Genomic DNA, 16,218 nt, shown 5'->3' on the forward strand with positions numbered 1-16,218 from the left:
AGCAAGAGCGCGCGCTCAGATGGCAAACGCTCCCCAGCGTGGCGTTTTACCTGAAACGAATGTTAAGTCGCGCTGTGCCTTCAGTCCTGTCCCAGGAGTCATTAAAAATAAAAAGATAAGAGAAGTTCGCCCAGCAGTTGCCGAGCGGGATTTACCACGTCCTCTTGAAGCACACGCTGAGAGGTGCTGGTGAATCGAGGCCGGGGGGCGGCCGGGACCGGCCTGGCACTGCCCCCCAGCCGCGCCTCGGCCTGCGGGAGGGGGTGTCCCAGCGGGGGTCGCTGCCGGGCGGGGGGCAGGGGAGGGCGGCCGCCGGCCCAAGGCCACAGCGCGGCTCCGGCCGCGGCCCCGCCGCGGGGCTCGGCAGCGCGGGGCGTGTGCTGGGGCCGGGGGCGCCCCGCTCGCCCGCACGGCCCGGCGCTCACACCGCCCCCCCGCCTCTCCCCCCGGGCACCCCCCCGCCCCCCGCCGCGGTCCCTCCGGCACCGCCCGGCCCCGGGGCCGGCTTCCCCCCTCCGCCTCCCCCGTTCCGCCGGCGGCGGCGGCGGCGCAGGAGCCCGCGGGCGGCCGCGCAGGAGGCGCGCTCGGGCGCCGCCGCCTCCCCGCCCCGCCGCCGCCGCCATGGCGGTGCGGAGCCGCGGCGCTTGGCGGCGGCTCCTGCTGCTGCTGCTCCTGGCCGGCTCCGCCGCCAGCCCGGCGGAGGAGGGCGGCGGGCGGCGGGAGGCGGGCGGCGGGGAGCACGGCGAGGAGGCGGCGCGGCCTCACCACGACTCCTCGTACGGCACCTTTGCCAGCGAGTTCTACGACCTGCGCTACCTCTCCGAGGAGGGTGCGGCGGCCGGGGCCAGGCGGGGCGCGGCGGCCGGCGGGGCGAGCCCGGCGCGGGGAGGGAGGGGGGGAGGCCGGGCCGGGCCGGGCCGGGCCGGGCCGGGCCGGGCCGGGCGGCTGGTGGCGGCCCGGCGGGCGAGCGGCGGCGGCGTTGGCGTTCAGCACGAAGGCCAGCGCCCGCCGCCATCTTCCGCCCGCCGCCGCCGCCCGGGCGGCCTCTGGCCCTGCCGGCCTCCAGCCGTGCCGCTCGGGGCCCGGGCGCGGGCGCGGGGGGAGCCCCGGGTGCCCTGCCCGACGACCGGACCCCCGCAGGGCTGGCGCCTGTCTCCCTCCGGGCCGCGGCGCGGCGGCACCCCGGGGCCCGGGCGTCTCCCCCAGGCGGGGGCCGGGCAGCCCGCTCTGGCGGCAGGGCCGGGGGCCGCGGGGGGCGGCAGGAGCCCGGCAGGGGACCGGGGGTCCCGGCTCCGTCCTCGTCCCGCTGAGCGCGGCCGGCCGGCGGGGGTTCGCCTTCCGAGGTGCAAAGCCCCTGGCGAACAGCCGTCCGGACCGCGCACTTAAGAGGAGTCCTGGTGTTTGTGGGTCTCGCAGTGTCGCGTGATGCCCCAAGTAGTAAGCAGCACGGTAGTCGCGGATTTTGGGGTGGTTTTTTGAATTTACAAATGGCAGAATGTTAAAACTCTGAGTTTGTGGCTAGGCTGCATTGAAAAGCAGTTGTTTGATGCATTTGGAAAAAAGGGAGGAAGAGAGAAGATAGGATGTCCTGTGACCAGGCTTCCAGTGGTGCTCCGCTGCCAGCTGCTGTGAAATTTGGCCAACTTAATGCGTTTAATTTGGGTGATTTACCCAGGCCCCTGATACAGATAATGGAGGCTCTAATTTGCAGTTTACAACGCGGCATTCTCAGAAATCTAGGAAAGCAGATCAATGGCTCCCAAATGCCTAAAGCTGTGCAGGTTAAACGCTTGTTTGCAGATGCCGTAACTGATCACAGTGTTTGTTTCCAATTTTAATGAAGCACTTCCAGTGGACTTTCTGGTTTCATAACTAGCACTTTGGTTTTCAGTTGGCTAAGTAAGAGAATGTCCTATTAAAATGTCTGTGTTCATGCGACAGACACAGACTTCTACCGGCCAAGACAGAAGTCTGTTGCAAACGTCTGCACTTTCTCTTTGGGGTTATTATACAGCAGACAGGGATTGCTTGGAATCATAACTCTCATTGTCCAGCCTTTCTGGGTCTTCTTTCACAAGTGATTGAAGCTTATAACTAGGGGCAATTCCCTGGTTTTTTTTCACCTTTTATTGCAATGTGTGTTTTATTTCACTTCTTAATGGAGGATGTATTACAAGGTCCTTATGGTATCCATTCCTACAGCTCTGAACCTGGTGCCCTGCATTTATACTTAATACTGTCATTTCTGGCTAAGGAGTCAGATTTAGTTCCCTTATGGATTTCCTGAGCGGACTGAGAGTGCACAAAAGGGTAGCTGAGTGGAGATCCCTAATTGTTAAGTGACTGTACTACTCCATGTTCCTGCTGCCTTAAGTTAACTTTTGCCCTTCGTGTAGCAAAGCCATGCTTCTCCCTTCTCGATGAACGTAGGAAACCTGAGAAAATTTTTGTTTTCAGTTATCAGTGTTACTTTGGTACCTGAATCCAGGACCACCTGAGCAAGGGGTTGTGTATGTGACAAAGTAGTCCCTCATCTGAACAGCTTAGTTATCAGCAAAGTAAACTGAAACCCTTTCTCTTTAGTATTACCACTTTTTATTCCTTGTATTTTATTTAGTAATGGTATATTCTGATTATACAGGTTACCCCTTCCCAACTGCTCCTCCTGTGGATCCATTTGCAAAAATCAGAGTGGATGACTGTGGAAAAACCAAGGGTTGCTTCAGGTCAGTCTAAGACTGCAGATACCTTTATCTTTGCAAATGCTGACTGATTGCATTGGAGACTTTGGTAAATGTTCCATATTCATTTTAATAACTTCATTATTTAAGAACATGCTTTGTAGTTATGGTCTATACTATCTGAGGAAACCAGATTATTTAAGGATATACATTTTAGTTATGGACCTACAGTTATGGACCTATGTTATGGACCTATGTTATGGAACTACAGTTATTTCATGTCTCTTATATTTTCATGAAGTACTTACAAAACTAGGGCTAGCAATGTCAAGAGTAATACTGTGTGTAGTTAATTGGTTGCTGTACTGCTCAAATACCATACATTCTTACACAAAAAGAGTAATAATTGTGAACACTTAAGTAATGGTACTTTGTGTATAGCATAATATAATATATTTTACTGCATTATACCAAAATTCAGTCTTTCAGTTTTTTCTTGCAAAGATGTAATTAAATTCCATAGTGGAAAATTGCAAGGAAAAATTTTACATACATTTCCAATTCCATTTAGGTATGGTAAACCTGGATGCAATGCGGAGACTTGTGACTACTTTCTGAGTTACCGTAGAATAGGAGCTGATGTTGAATTTGAGTTGAGTGCTGATACGGATGGCTGGGTGGCAGTGGGATTTTCCTCAGACAAGAAAATGGTAAGACTCATACAGTTATTCGTGTTGACAGTGTGCACACTTTTACGTGCTAGGCTATAAATGGTTTATATTAGGTCTGTGAGAAATGGAGCATATAAGGGAAAACTGACCTGCTGAAAAGGAAGCACCATTTGGTAGCTACCCTGAGAGCAGAAGCCAGGCCTACTGCCTCCCAGAAAACTGCCTCATCCTTCCTAACGTGTCCTCTCCCTTCTTCTCTGAGAATTACAGGAGTAATTTGGTTCAGCTCTGAATGTTATTAGGTTTTTGTCTTTTTATTAGAAAAGCCCTCAGGGATAAGCCAATTCACATGAGAATGTCCTGTTGCACTTTATAGCAGTGTTACTTGGACAAAAGGCACATCAGAAACTAAACAGCAACTTATTTTAGTCTTCAGTAAATCAGTTGACTTTCAGCAATATAAATATGACTTTGGCTGTTAAATTTTGGAAGTCTTTTTGTTTCTTTCATACCTGTGTATTTGTTGTTCAGGGAAGCCACAAATGTGTGACAAAGTTACTCCTGCTTATTTAAACATGCATATTTCAGAAAGCAGTCTTGTTAAAATTTCTTCTTCCATCTCTCCTGGATTTTATTTGGTTTCAGTTTATGCTTATTCCTGTATTTCTTCATTCAAAAGCTTCATGTTTCATTGTGTCTCAATGAGCAATACAGGAGCATGTAGTGTGTGACCTTCAAAAAACCTGAGCAACAGACAACTTAGGCAAAGATGTTTTGTCTGTGAGCCTGGGTAAAATGTTCAGGATTAAAATGCAGTTCGTAATGTAGGTGTTCATACACAGAAACACTCCTGAGAATATAAACCAATACTGAGCCTATCTCCTAAATTCCCTGTCAAAGGACAGGACTATTTCTTGTACAGTTCTGAGCAGTAGTCTGAAAAAATACAGAATTTGGACGTCCTGGGCTAGGACCCACAAACAGGAATGAAGAAACTCATGCTGACTTAACAGTGTTTTTATCAGAACCAAAATGAGTAATAGAAAGAAAATGTGAGGGTAAGTGCTTTTCATCATTACTATATATGTTTTAACATGACACTGTAAATACAGAAGTGTTTTGTGTCATACAGAACAGTTCACGTGACAAGAAACAGTTCATGTTTTCAGTGTGGTGAGAAACAGTTTTACAGCCAAATTTTGGGACTAGTTTAGATGCCTGGAAATACAAGTACTCAACAGGGTTTTCAAAGCAGCTCAGCACCTTTAATTATTTGGCTCCAAGCTATCAGAGATGGTGTTACCAGTTTGTAACTCTGATCTACCTGCAGTAGACCTCAGGGTCCCATTGCCTGCATCTCATCAGCCACTTGAAAAGCAGATGTTACCTTTTGTCCCAGGCACACCAAGCAGCATATTAAGTCTCAGCTTATTCTAAGAAGAATGAAGTCCAAAGTGTAAAGTTTTGCTTCCAAATTTGCTGCGTATGTGATCTAATGCCCACCAGTCAGCTGGACTAAACCAGCTAGCATCTGTCTTCCTCTCTTGTTCTCCTGCTGACTTCATCCTTTCTCATAACTTCCAGGATGTTTTGGTGTCCTGGGATGCACATGCTCTAATGGTAAAATGACTCTGGGTCAAAACAGCTTAGCTGTGAGAAGTGAGCTGTGCTTTGGAGGCCCTAATCAAAATGGTATGGCCTGGATAGCTACAAGAGTTCAGGGGAAAAAAAAACTATTTTGTGTCCTCAATATATTTTTTTTTTTTCCCCAAAGTCCTGTGACCTATTCTTTGTCTTAAATAACATTATGCTTTTCCACTTGCAGGCTTTTGTGCCTAGGCAGGATTTTGTAATATCATTTTGTTAATTGAGATTCAGAATGCTTTTTACTTTCCTTTTTATTTTTTCCCTCTGTGCAAAACCAGCTTTATTTTTGCCTCATGGTACTTAAGAATGAGAGATTTCTACTCAGAGATACAAAAACTAAACTTGGAAAATAAGTTATGGAGAGCAAGGATAGGCTCAAGACAGAAGCTGGAAAGGTTGCTTGCAGCAGCACCAAGATGCACAAACTATTCAAGCTTGTTTTACGTAGTTGTCCCCCTTTTCCTCACTTTTGGCACATCTTTTACAAATCTAGATAGCAATGTTCTTAGAGAGCTGAAACACACCCTTTTTCTTTCCTTTCCCTATAACAAAGAACTGAGAGATGATCATGCTAGTAAGCATCGTGTCTATCATCAGCATGACATATCAGAAAGGTGAGTATTGGAGAAGTAGGGCCTGCATTTAATATGGCACTGATACCTGTGGCAGTGCTGCTCAGTAAAATGCCATTTGTCCAACTTGGACAGTGTTTTAATGGCTCTTGATACTAAGGCTTCTGTGAGAGAATGCCCCTAAAATTAATGCTAATTCCTGAGTGATACAGTGCTCTACCACTTTGATAGTGACCTTGAGTAACTGAACTGTTCTAGCAACTGGTTTAATATTTCTACAAGTCACCTTTACAAGCAATTGTCTCACACTTCCTTCTGTCCGTTGTTTCTTTGCTTGATTGTAATGCTTGGTGGCTGTTTATGCTATGTGAAGAAGCACATACTGTTACTTTTTTTCTTGTATCTTTTGGTATTCTGTGTTCTGTTAGTACATGCTGATCATTTTTCATTTTCTCTTAAGAGATATAGAAGTGATGGTCCCTTAAGTGAACATGGGAAGAGATTAGAAAAGACAGGCTGTGATTTATTCTGTTATTTTCCCATATTTGGTAGATTAATCTCCTCTGTTATACTAATTTATATTGGTTTTCTGTTCATGATCTGATGCAATGGATTTGGTACATGTCAAGTATTCAAAACTGCTAGTTTTTATGAAGCAGGATCCCAGAACTTCACGAATTATGAAAGAAAACAGCCTTCTGCTACTCAATTAATTATGTGATGTCAGGTTGATATCGTATCTTATAAATATGTTATATCTAATAGATAAAATAACTCTTAGAAAGATCCAAAAGAGGGTTCAGAGATAGTAAGGCTAAGTAAATATTACTGTCTACTTTGTGCTTTTCAATCTGATTGAAGACACATGGTTAGGGAAACAAATACATGTGTATATATAAGTTAGAGAGAAGGAATGAGAGCCCTAGGTCTTGATTGGTTTTTGACGATTAAAATTATATACATGTGGGAAATGCTTTTCTTTTCCTTCTACCAATATTTTTTACCGTGTAGGGAGGAGATGATGTCATGGCTTGTGTTCATGATGATAATGGAAGAGTCCGAATACAGCACTTCTACAATGTCGGTCAGTGGGCTAAAGAAATCCAGAGAAATCCTGCTAGAGATGAAGAAGGGGTTTTTGAAAACAATCGTGTAACATGTCGATTCAAGCGTCCTGTATATGTTCCCCGAGAGGAAACCATCGTAGATCTGCACTTGAGTTGGTACTATCTGTTTGCTTGGGGCCCAGCAATTCAGGGTAAGTTGATATCTGTGTTACTGACAAAACAGAGGTGTCAAAATTGATAAATGTCTTTCAATTACATTATTCTTACTGGAATCTCTTTTTTTAAATGAACTAAAATTCTGGCACCATGAAGCTTGAAAACAGATAAGAAGAAAGAAAAGATAAATAACAGAGTCCTACCTGTTGTGTTCTCTTGGCAATATAGTTATTACCCCTACTCCCCAAAGCTAAATTTAGAAGAACTTCATAACTAGAAGTTCTGAATTCCTTTGAAGGATGTTTATTGTTTATATGAATTTAAGTTGTTTTATTCAGAAGTTTAATTTCAAAAAGCAGAGAAAGAGAAATGACCCTATTCATTGACGGTGTCATATTGCATGCTCCTGTAGGCTTGAAAATTGTTTGGCTGTCTACCTGTTTCTTTGGTAGAGTTATAGAAAAAATGCATCTGACATAATTTCTTTCTGCCCTCTACCTGTTAAAGGTTCTATAACTCGTCATGATATAGACTCACCACCTGTATCAGAGCGTGTTGTCAGTATTTACAAGTATGAAGATATTTTCATGCCATCAGCTGCCTATCAGACCTTCTCGTCTCCATTCTGCTTGCTCCTCATTGTTGCACTGACCTTCTATTTATTGATGGGAACTCCATGACTGATGAAAAATAGCAAGAATTTGTCAGTGGAAGTTTCTCAGGGTGGACGGCTATATGGATGGACAATGCATTTTTCTATTGGAATTTATATCACACCACCATCCTCATCTAGCTGCTTTTGAACATAGTTCACGTCTCAGAAGAGTGAAATAACCATCTCCTTTAAGTGGCAGAGTGGTGACAAATCATTTAAAAATAATCAGTGAACACAGTGAACAAATATTTCCAGTGTTGTAACTACTTGCTTAAAGAAAAGGAGACTTGTAAAATCAATGTTTATGCGTGTGTGTGTCTGTGTGAGTGTTTGGGAGGGGTGTCTGTACATGTGTTTAGGCAAATTTAGTGATGGACATCTTATCAAATAACAAAATTGCCTTCCAAATGGCTCCAAAAAAGCAAATTTGGGAAAACATTATAATGCTGTTTGGTACTTCTGGAGCAGACAGCACAGCTCCAAGTGCAGTTTCTGAACTTAAGATCCGGATACCGACACAGCAGTATAAAGCCTGCCCTTCAGTAATGGACAGTTCTCCCAATTTTTTTTTTTTTTTAATATATATATTTATCAAGGTTTACTTGCTCTAGAATTAGTACTTTCCAAAATTAAACTTGCATAATCAAGCATTAACATGATTTTTTTTTCAATGGAAAATAAGTGATGAATGTCTTCATAATAATAGTGTTTCAATAGCCTCCTTGAATGAAATGGCTACTTCTTTTACAAGTGAGATATAAAGTTATTTAAACAAGGGGAAGGGAGAATACAGTAATGTAAATTCTCCATACATAGGAAAAACCGATGTAAAACATAGAGAACATAGAAGTTCCCAACAAGCCATAGGACATCCTCCCAATCAATTTTTCTCTTTTTATGAAAAAACAGTAATTTTGCTGACATGTAAATATATTTTTAAGCAGTTGTGTAGTAGTATGAAGTAATCTGTTCTTCTGTGTTGTAAGCCTGCGTATCCTGTTCATGTTAAAGATGAATATGGACAGCTGGTGTTAATTTTCAAAGAAATGAAAATATAACTGAGATTATTTGTAAGGAAAGATAGGGATTAATAAGAGCAGGATCTTTAGTTTCATCAAACCATTGCTAAGATGTAGTTACTGTGGAAAATTATGAGCTAAGGAGAAAATACATTAGATTTTTTTATCATCAATAAATATTACAAAGATGAATGCTAAAAATTACAGAACTGGAATTTGTCAAAATGTATTTATGAGCCACAGAATATTATGAAAACTTTGAGTTCCTGTGGAGAATTCCTGTTCTTCACATAATAGGAAGTGTATGACACAGTTCTACATGTAGCGATTAAATGTGCTTAGATAAGGTTGATCATTCACTTCCCAACCTGCATTAAGAGTCTGTTTAGATAGAATTAAAGCTTCAGTTGGGCCAAAGTTCTATGTAACAGAGGACTCTGTAACATAGAATCTGGTAAAGTATGCGATGGACCTCCTTTTTATTCTCGTTGCTGCATAGAGTGTAAAAAGAATAACTAGCTTTGTTGGGTTTGCATCATTATTCACAGACTGAAGTTTGCAGGCTAATTTTCTTTAGGCTCAGCATTCTTCAAACCTGTGCTTAAAGTATGTGAATTAGATTGAAAATTAATTTAACTCCATCACAAACACCTTATCCCTATTTCAAAAGAATTATTGCTTTGTAATAGATATTTTCATTGATGTCTTTAGGGATTTGTTCACTTGAAATTACAGGTCTAGAGTTCAGGACGGGGAAGAGAAATCCAGAATTAAGTGAACTTTAAAAGTGCATATAGTAGCTTTATTTAGTATGAATTCTCTCGAGTTGGATAACCTATTCATCATCTGACGAAATATGTAGGAGAGACCACCTAATAAGGAAGGTCTGCTTTGGTCCACGACGACTGTAAAATTTAGCCTTAAGATTGGCTGAAGCGGATAGCTGAAGCCTGGATAATGAGCTTTCTATTCAGCAACCAGTTGAAGTGAAGAAGTCATTAGGGCAAATTATTTCTTGTTTGTGCTAATTTGTAGGCAGCTGAGATGGTGTAGCTCCTTCTCAGAGATCACAGCTATTTAAAGTAGCCTCAGGATTGTTTTAGTTTATGGCCTTGTATTTGCTATTTTAGTTTCAGCCATTTACTTGATCACCCGCTAAAGGGCTAAGCTAATAACTGAAAGGTACTGAAGTAGGATAGAAACCCATTTTGGCTCCTCTCCTCTTCTCTTCTTTAATGCAGTGCCGGATTTAGGATAGCCCAGCTGGACCTGAGGACAGTGGTATGTTAAAGATGACAATAATAATACCAAGCTAAATGTGCAACACCCATAGAACTGCTTTCCACTTACACGAGTCAGTTGTGTTTAAGTTCAGGCTATAAAGCAACAGCAAATTCAGAGCAGGGGCAGAGCTGCTTAAGGATACATCTGCTGCAAAGTATAAACTGCCTCAGACTTCAGATGTACCCATGTTCTCGGTTAGGGTAAAAAATACATTTATTTTTTTTTCCTCTTTCAGTTTACTTCTCAGTGTGCTGTCTAGTGTTTTTGTCATTGAATTTTCCTCTTGTTGAAGTATTAGCAGAAATGTGCAATTCTATGAAAACTGTCACCCAAGCTTCAAAGTACTTAATTAGCACTAATTAAGTTTTTCTAATCAAATGGGAGGAAATAAAAGGCTACAACAAACAGCAAAGCAATTTAATCTTTGGCATATCAACTGATGGTTGAGAGTTGCTCTTCAGAGTGGGAAAAGCAGAATAAGAGATTCAAGCTGACAAACAAAGAAGGTACAAGTGTTTAGAAATTACCAGTTGGGAAGGAATATGAGAAGGAAAAGGCCGTAAGAGAAATGAAAGAGCTTTAGCTCAATGGTATTTAACTTTGTCTGATACTTGGTAAGTCCTAATATTTTAGTGGACGTAGTAACTTGTCATGGAAGGTATTTTGGTTTTCATCTGGTTTTTAAAATTATTTTTAATATTGAAAAGCAGGATTTATCTATGTTATACAAAGTTACTACAAAGTAACTTTCTTCAAAGTAGTTTTTAAAAGATGATGGCATTTAAAATTGTTTTCTGGATTTTTGTAATTAACAGATACCAACACAAACTAGAGAAAAAGGCCTCCTTTGGGAAAGGAAGCAGACATTTCCTTCTCCAAATGAAATAGTTTTTAGTTTCTTTATGGTGACTACTAGCAAGGAGCTGTTAAAGAACACATTTCCAAAGTGCTTTTATTTTGAGAATTACTTGCTGCAGGGTGACCTAATACAGAAGCACAGAATTTAGAAAGTGCATGTTTACAGTATGGTGTCCTTTGGAAATTTAACTTTGATTATTAATTAGAAAGATAGGACTGCCAAAGACCATAAGATATTAATTAATGTCCTTGAATATGTTCTTTCCATGCAGAACAAAATATAGTTGTGTTCATTGCTTGTTAAATCAACCATAATATCACCTTCTGCTCACTCTGTCCATCTTATCTACAATGTTTTGTACTTAAAGTTTGTAAGTTAGTTGGAGGAGAGATCAACTGCTTGTATTTGTGTCAGTGCCTATTGCAACGGGGCCTTGTTTTTGACTGTAGTATCTGACTGGTCCTGCTACAAATAATAAGCTAGGCCCAAAATAACATTAATAGTAAGTAGGATAGGAAAGGAAGAAAAATAAGTGGAGAGGGCAGTTACTCAGAAATTCATTTTTTTCTTTGCTGGAATCAAATAATTGTATATTTTTATGGATAGTTGAGATACTCCTAGATGCTAATTGACACACCTTACCCCCAAAACCAATCAAAAAAAAAAAAAAAGGCTGAGGTGATTTGATAATGTCATTGCATACAGGCTGATGCTTTCTTCAAAATTATATTATTAGAAGGAAAATTCAGCACTGGAGACCCCAACATGAGAAGGACATGGATCTGTTGGAGCGAGTCCAGAGGAGGGCCACGAAGATGATCAGAGGGCTGCAGCACCTCTCCTATGAAGGCAGGTTGAGAGATTTGGGATTGTTCAGCCCAGAGAAGAGAAGGCTCCAGGCAGACCTTGTAGCTGCCTTCCAGTACCTAAAGGGGCCTACCAGACAGCTGGAGAGGGACTTCTTACAAGGGCATGTAGCGACAGGACAAGGGCGAATGAGTAAACTGAAAGAGGGTAGATTTAATCAGATATTAGGAAGCAACCTGGTCTAGTGGAAGATGCCCCTGCCCATGGCAGGGGGCTCGGAACTAGGTGATCTGTAAGATCCCCTCCATACCAAAGCGTTCTGATTTTTTTTGCTGAACTGTGGATGGTGTTCTAGTCTTCCTCCAAAAAGTACTGTGATCCTTGTCAGTAGCCTATGTCCTGTGCATGTTTTCACAGATGCCTTATGCTATTTAGCAAGGTGATCCTGAGAAGTCTTAGCCCAGCTGTGAAGAGGAGTTAGTAGGTAAGGAGGACTGACACACAGCTGTCATTATCTATGTTACAATTAGAAATCTGTGTCATTGATGATACTCCAGTTCTGTGAGTAAATCTGTAACTAAATGACTGCTCTAAGGGAAGACACTGGCCTCCCTTTTTTTTGTCTGTCTTGTCCTCATTTTCCCATCCCTCCAATGCATCAGACATACGCAGAGAAGCAAATTATTATCCTCTTAGAGAACAGATCCTCTGTCTGGTCTTTGTGATCTCTCCTGGGTCCACTGGAAGTTAGTACCATGCCATACTCTAGAGGCAAAATTAAAGCTTATACACAAAATTCATAACTTTTAGTAGCATTAAGTTGCATTATTATGACTCTATGTTTTCATGGGTTTGCCACACCGATATGTAGCAGGCATACTCCCCCCTTACCCTTTTATTTTTTTTTTTAACATCTCCAAAGAGTTTCCCCAAACAAAAGTATTGGGTAATATCTTTAGGAGCAGGAAATGTGTTTCAGAGAATTACAAAAGGTCTGATATCACTTATTTTCAGAGATAACTGTTGTGAGAGTGCTAATATTTTCTACAACGTATAACTTTGTATAGAGCCTTAGATTTATGATAGAAGTGGAAACATGTTTAAATATTACAGTTGTTTCACTGTTTCATGGAGTTGTGTATGTGCATAACTCATAAGAATTAGCATCCTCTATTTCAACCCTGACTCCACAGTGTGTAATGAACAGGTAAAGCAGTCTGCTTGAATGTTACACAGTGGGTCATTGGTGACCTCAAGTAGTTTGGGACAGAAGAATGGAAAGACTGGTAGTAAGGCTGAATGACAAGGAAGGGCTAACATTTTGGCATACTTCCTATTTTTGCATGAGTCTGCGTGTGGCAGAGCACATCTGGACTCTTAATCACAAGTAACTTACTTGATGTGAACAGAAGGAACGGAGTGACTCTAATGAGAATTTAGCTTTTATGCAGGTCCTAGCTGTGTAAGGGCTGATGTGGGCACAAGGTCAGACTATGCCACAAGATACGTACTCCCATCAGAACCCAAGGTAAGAGGTAGAGGCTTGACCTCACCTTCAGAGGTATGAAAACCTGTCAAGACCCTGTAGGCAGTAGTGGCATTGGCTGCTGTGGGAAGCACCTGCTCACTGGCCATTTTACAAACTGTCTTCTTGGGGCAGTTTGAGTATCAAAAGATGGGGGCTCTAAATCTTCATAGCTTTCATTTTACATTTATCTATTTCCTTTAATTAAAATTTCATCATCAGTATTTCTGTACTAGTGTGTTAGGGCCTAATGCAGCTGTCCCACAACCTGTCCAGCATAGACATGGATCTGACTGGAAGGCTTTAAAGAAAATTCTGATTTCCTGAGCACAAAAACTAATCAAAAGAAAAGATTTTTTTTTGCACCATATGTCAATTTTTCACATCTTTTTTCATATCTAGTTATTTCTGTGTAATTTATGTTGAGGTATCTGATTTTTGCAGGTACAGAATAAGATCTAGGTAAACCTTCCCTTTCATAAACCTGTTTTATTAGTATGAAATAATAATTTTGGTAACTTCCTTTTTCTTTTTTTAATTTTTACAGTGGGTTTGGTAAAATTATATCCTTGAACTTGGTTATTTAACTTATCTAATTTGGGCTCAGATAGTGAAGCAAAACCAGTGTAATTTTGAAATGTCAAGGAGGACGTGTGCAGCTTGTGGAGTTGATAGGTGTGAAAAAGCAGACTTAAAAGATTACTTGCTTTGAAAAATCTGTGATTTGACTTGGCAACAGCAATGAATCTGCTGTAAGGAAAGGGGCAGATTTTAATTTTTTTTTTTCTCCTTGGATTGCTAAGTAGCTTGAATTGCACTCATAGAATATCTCAGATTGGAAGGGACCCATCATCAAGTCCAACCCCTTGCTCCTCACAGGACTACGTAAAACTAACCCATATGACTAAGAGTGTCATCCAGATGCTTCTGGAACTCTTGACATGCTTGGTGCCATGACCACCTCCCCGGGGAGTCTGTTCCAGTGACTGACCACCCTCTTAGTGAAGAATCTTTTCCATTATGTCCAATCAGAACTTCCCCTGACACAGCTTCATAGGCACTCACAACTGCTTTTGCCCTACTTCTGTGTTATCTAAGTAGGAATGTTCTTTCAAACCAACGTGTGCAGGACTTCACATACCATATTTAGAACAGCTGCTGCTCCGTTTAGGCTCGTTTTGATCTGCAATTAGAGGCTATTTAGGAATGTCCTTACAAGGTGAACTTTTGTGTGGCGCTCTTAGGAAACTTTCTGTAAAAGTGTTGTGCTCTTTCTAGACTAGAGTGTTACAGAATTACCTGATAGCGGTACTTTTCTGAGCTGTGTCTAAATGATACTCAGATTCATGTTTACATTTTTAAAGTAGTAATTGGATTTTTTAAAAGTGCCGAACAGCTGCAAGTCTTTTATGGCTCCAATGCCTACTTGCAGCAGAGAACATTTTATGGCAACTAGTGATTGCAACATGTTGCCTAATTTAGTTTCACATCTTTCTTAAGCCTAGACATTCAGTTCAGTTTCATAATATGGTATTAGTAGAAGACTAAATAAAGGAACACTTCACTTCAGTTGTGTGCCAAGGAATGCAAATATTCTTGCGGATTTCTCACAACATCTGCAAATCAAAAATATTTTCCCAAGAATTAATATTTAGGCAATGTAATTTTGCTGAAGGTATTTGTGTGTGTGTGTAAGTCTAAGAACTGTATAAGGGAGTTTAAAAACAGAAAGCTAGACTCTGCTTTGGAGACAAAAGAAGACAAAACACAGAATCCTACATGTTCTGTGACTCCTAGCTGATTTTTTGGGAGGCAGAATGATCCAAAAGAATATATAGAAACCTGAAATATTAAGTGCTAGGGTATTATGTTTGCAGTTTTTATATACTAACCTTCTGTCACCTTCTTCAGTATAAAAATTAGCTTCACATTAGTCTTTTTACAGTATTATTTTAATTGTTTTTCGAGACAAGATAAAGCAAAGATAAATTCAATAAGTCAAGAAAATATTGTCATATAGGGTATTAGGATAATCGGAAAGGAAGCACAGATGCCATATTTAAATCTAGGAGGAAAAAAACCTTATTATTTAAGCCTAAAATACGATACTTGCTTCTGAAATATTGGACTGTTCATGTACAAAGCAATTACTACTTCTTCAGTTTTTCAGTTGGTGAGATGAAACCAATGATAAACTTTGACTTAGTAAAAACTACCACAATAGATACTCTCTAAAACTTGAAGATTCATTCAAGTCCTGACTCAGATTCAAAGATGAAATTCCCAAACCTATTAACTCATTAGAAAAATGAAATGGTGGGGCCCTAATATTTGTGTGTGATGTCCCAGCCTTTATTTAGGCAAAATATATTTTGTTAGCATATTTGAAGCAGCATGACTTCTGTTTAGGTTAAAACAGATGCCTAGTATGCCTTTGTATTTCTGATTAATGTGTTCGGAGGTCTGGTTTGCTTTAAACTCTTTGCAAGTAAGCAGGCTGTTGCAACTATGTTAACTCTTGCTACTTGTTTTGTATTACATGAAGTGCAGTGGTTGAAGCTGAAATGTCACCTCTTAACTTTTGACTTTGTTCAGCATTCTCAAGATTAATACATAGAGAAAATGTACAAATAAGCAACTTGTAACTATATTGTTAATTGGTGTTCTGCATTCTTTATGCTAGGCTCTGTTCTGTATGCCAGTACCTAGCACCCACGTGAAGTCAATGAGCATTTGGTTGGATAGGAGTGCAGAACTGGGGTTTCGTAGTCCAGAAGTAATCCTCCAAATTCTTTGTATTTATGCACTAGTCTTTTCAGGAAAATAACACTGAATGAATACATAATGAAATCATGGTTATCTACGGGACTACTTTACAATCAGTGCATGCCCTAAAATGTTGCTTTGTAATGTGTGTTTTATACTACATGTTGGTGTTCAAGTGAGCCTTGTTAGCTATTCGACAGTGACAGACAACAATATTTATAAACCTGTTACAATAAATGCCTTTTTAGTTTAAGAAAATGTGTGGTATGGCATTTGTAAAAGGGGAAAAATAAAAATCTCTGTGAGGCTAAAGAAGTTGCTGCTGCTGCTGCCTTGTGTTAACAACTCCATCCTGTGCCATGGGCTTAAATTTATTACCCTGAGTAATTCCATTTAAGTCAATGAGGCTGGTCACAGGAGCAAATTAACAGATGTGGGGGACTACATATTTTTTTTTCTTTTTCACCATCTGAATAACAGTGAAGCTGTAAATAAATGTAATCATCTGT

The 16,218-nt window shown here is 41.1% G+C and overlaps 1 protein-coding gene across 1 annotated transcript; it reads left to right on the plus strand.

The window, feature by feature from the left end:
* The first annotated feature begins 545 nt into the window (after window positions 1–545).
* FRRS1L (ferric chelate reductase 1 like) lies at window positions 546–11,282 on the plus strand. Its single transcript, XM_037381481.1, has 5 exons — window positions 546–829; window positions 2,642–2,726; window positions 3,253–3,391; window positions 6,583–6,829; window positions 7,302–11,282. The coding sequence occupies exons 1-5, from the start codon at window positions 622–624 to the stop codon at window positions 7,472–7,474; spliced, it is 852 nt and encodes a 283-aa protein (XP_037237378.1). The 5' UTR covers window positions 546–621; the 3' UTR covers window positions 7,475–11,282.
* Window positions 11,283–16,218: the final 4,936 nt, after the last annotated feature.

The sequence above is a fragment of the Falco rusticolus genome, chromosome 3 (assembly GCF_015220075.1).
Source record: "Falco rusticolus isolate bFalRus1 chromosome 3, bFalRus1.pri, whole genome shotgun sequence".
Lineage (NCBI taxonomy): Eukaryota > Metazoa > Chordata > Aves > Falconiformes > Falconidae > Falco > Falco rusticolus.

What these genes read in the sequence shown, in the direction of transcription:
- FRRS1L (XM_037381481.1), top strand. Translation starts at nt 622, where the DNA reads ATGGCGGTGCGGAGCCGCGGCGCTTGGCGGCGGCTCCTGCTGCTGCTG. An exon ending in GCGCTACCTCTCCGAGGAGG is followed by an intron (nt 830 to 2,641) that starts GTGCGGCGGCCG and finishes CTGATTATACAG; the next exon opens with GTTACCCCTTCCCAACTGCT. An exon ending in TTGGGGCCCAGCAATTCAGG is followed by an intron (nt 6,830 to 7,301) that starts GTAAGTTGATAT and finishes TACCTGTTAAAG; the next exon opens with GTTCTATAACTCGTCATGAT.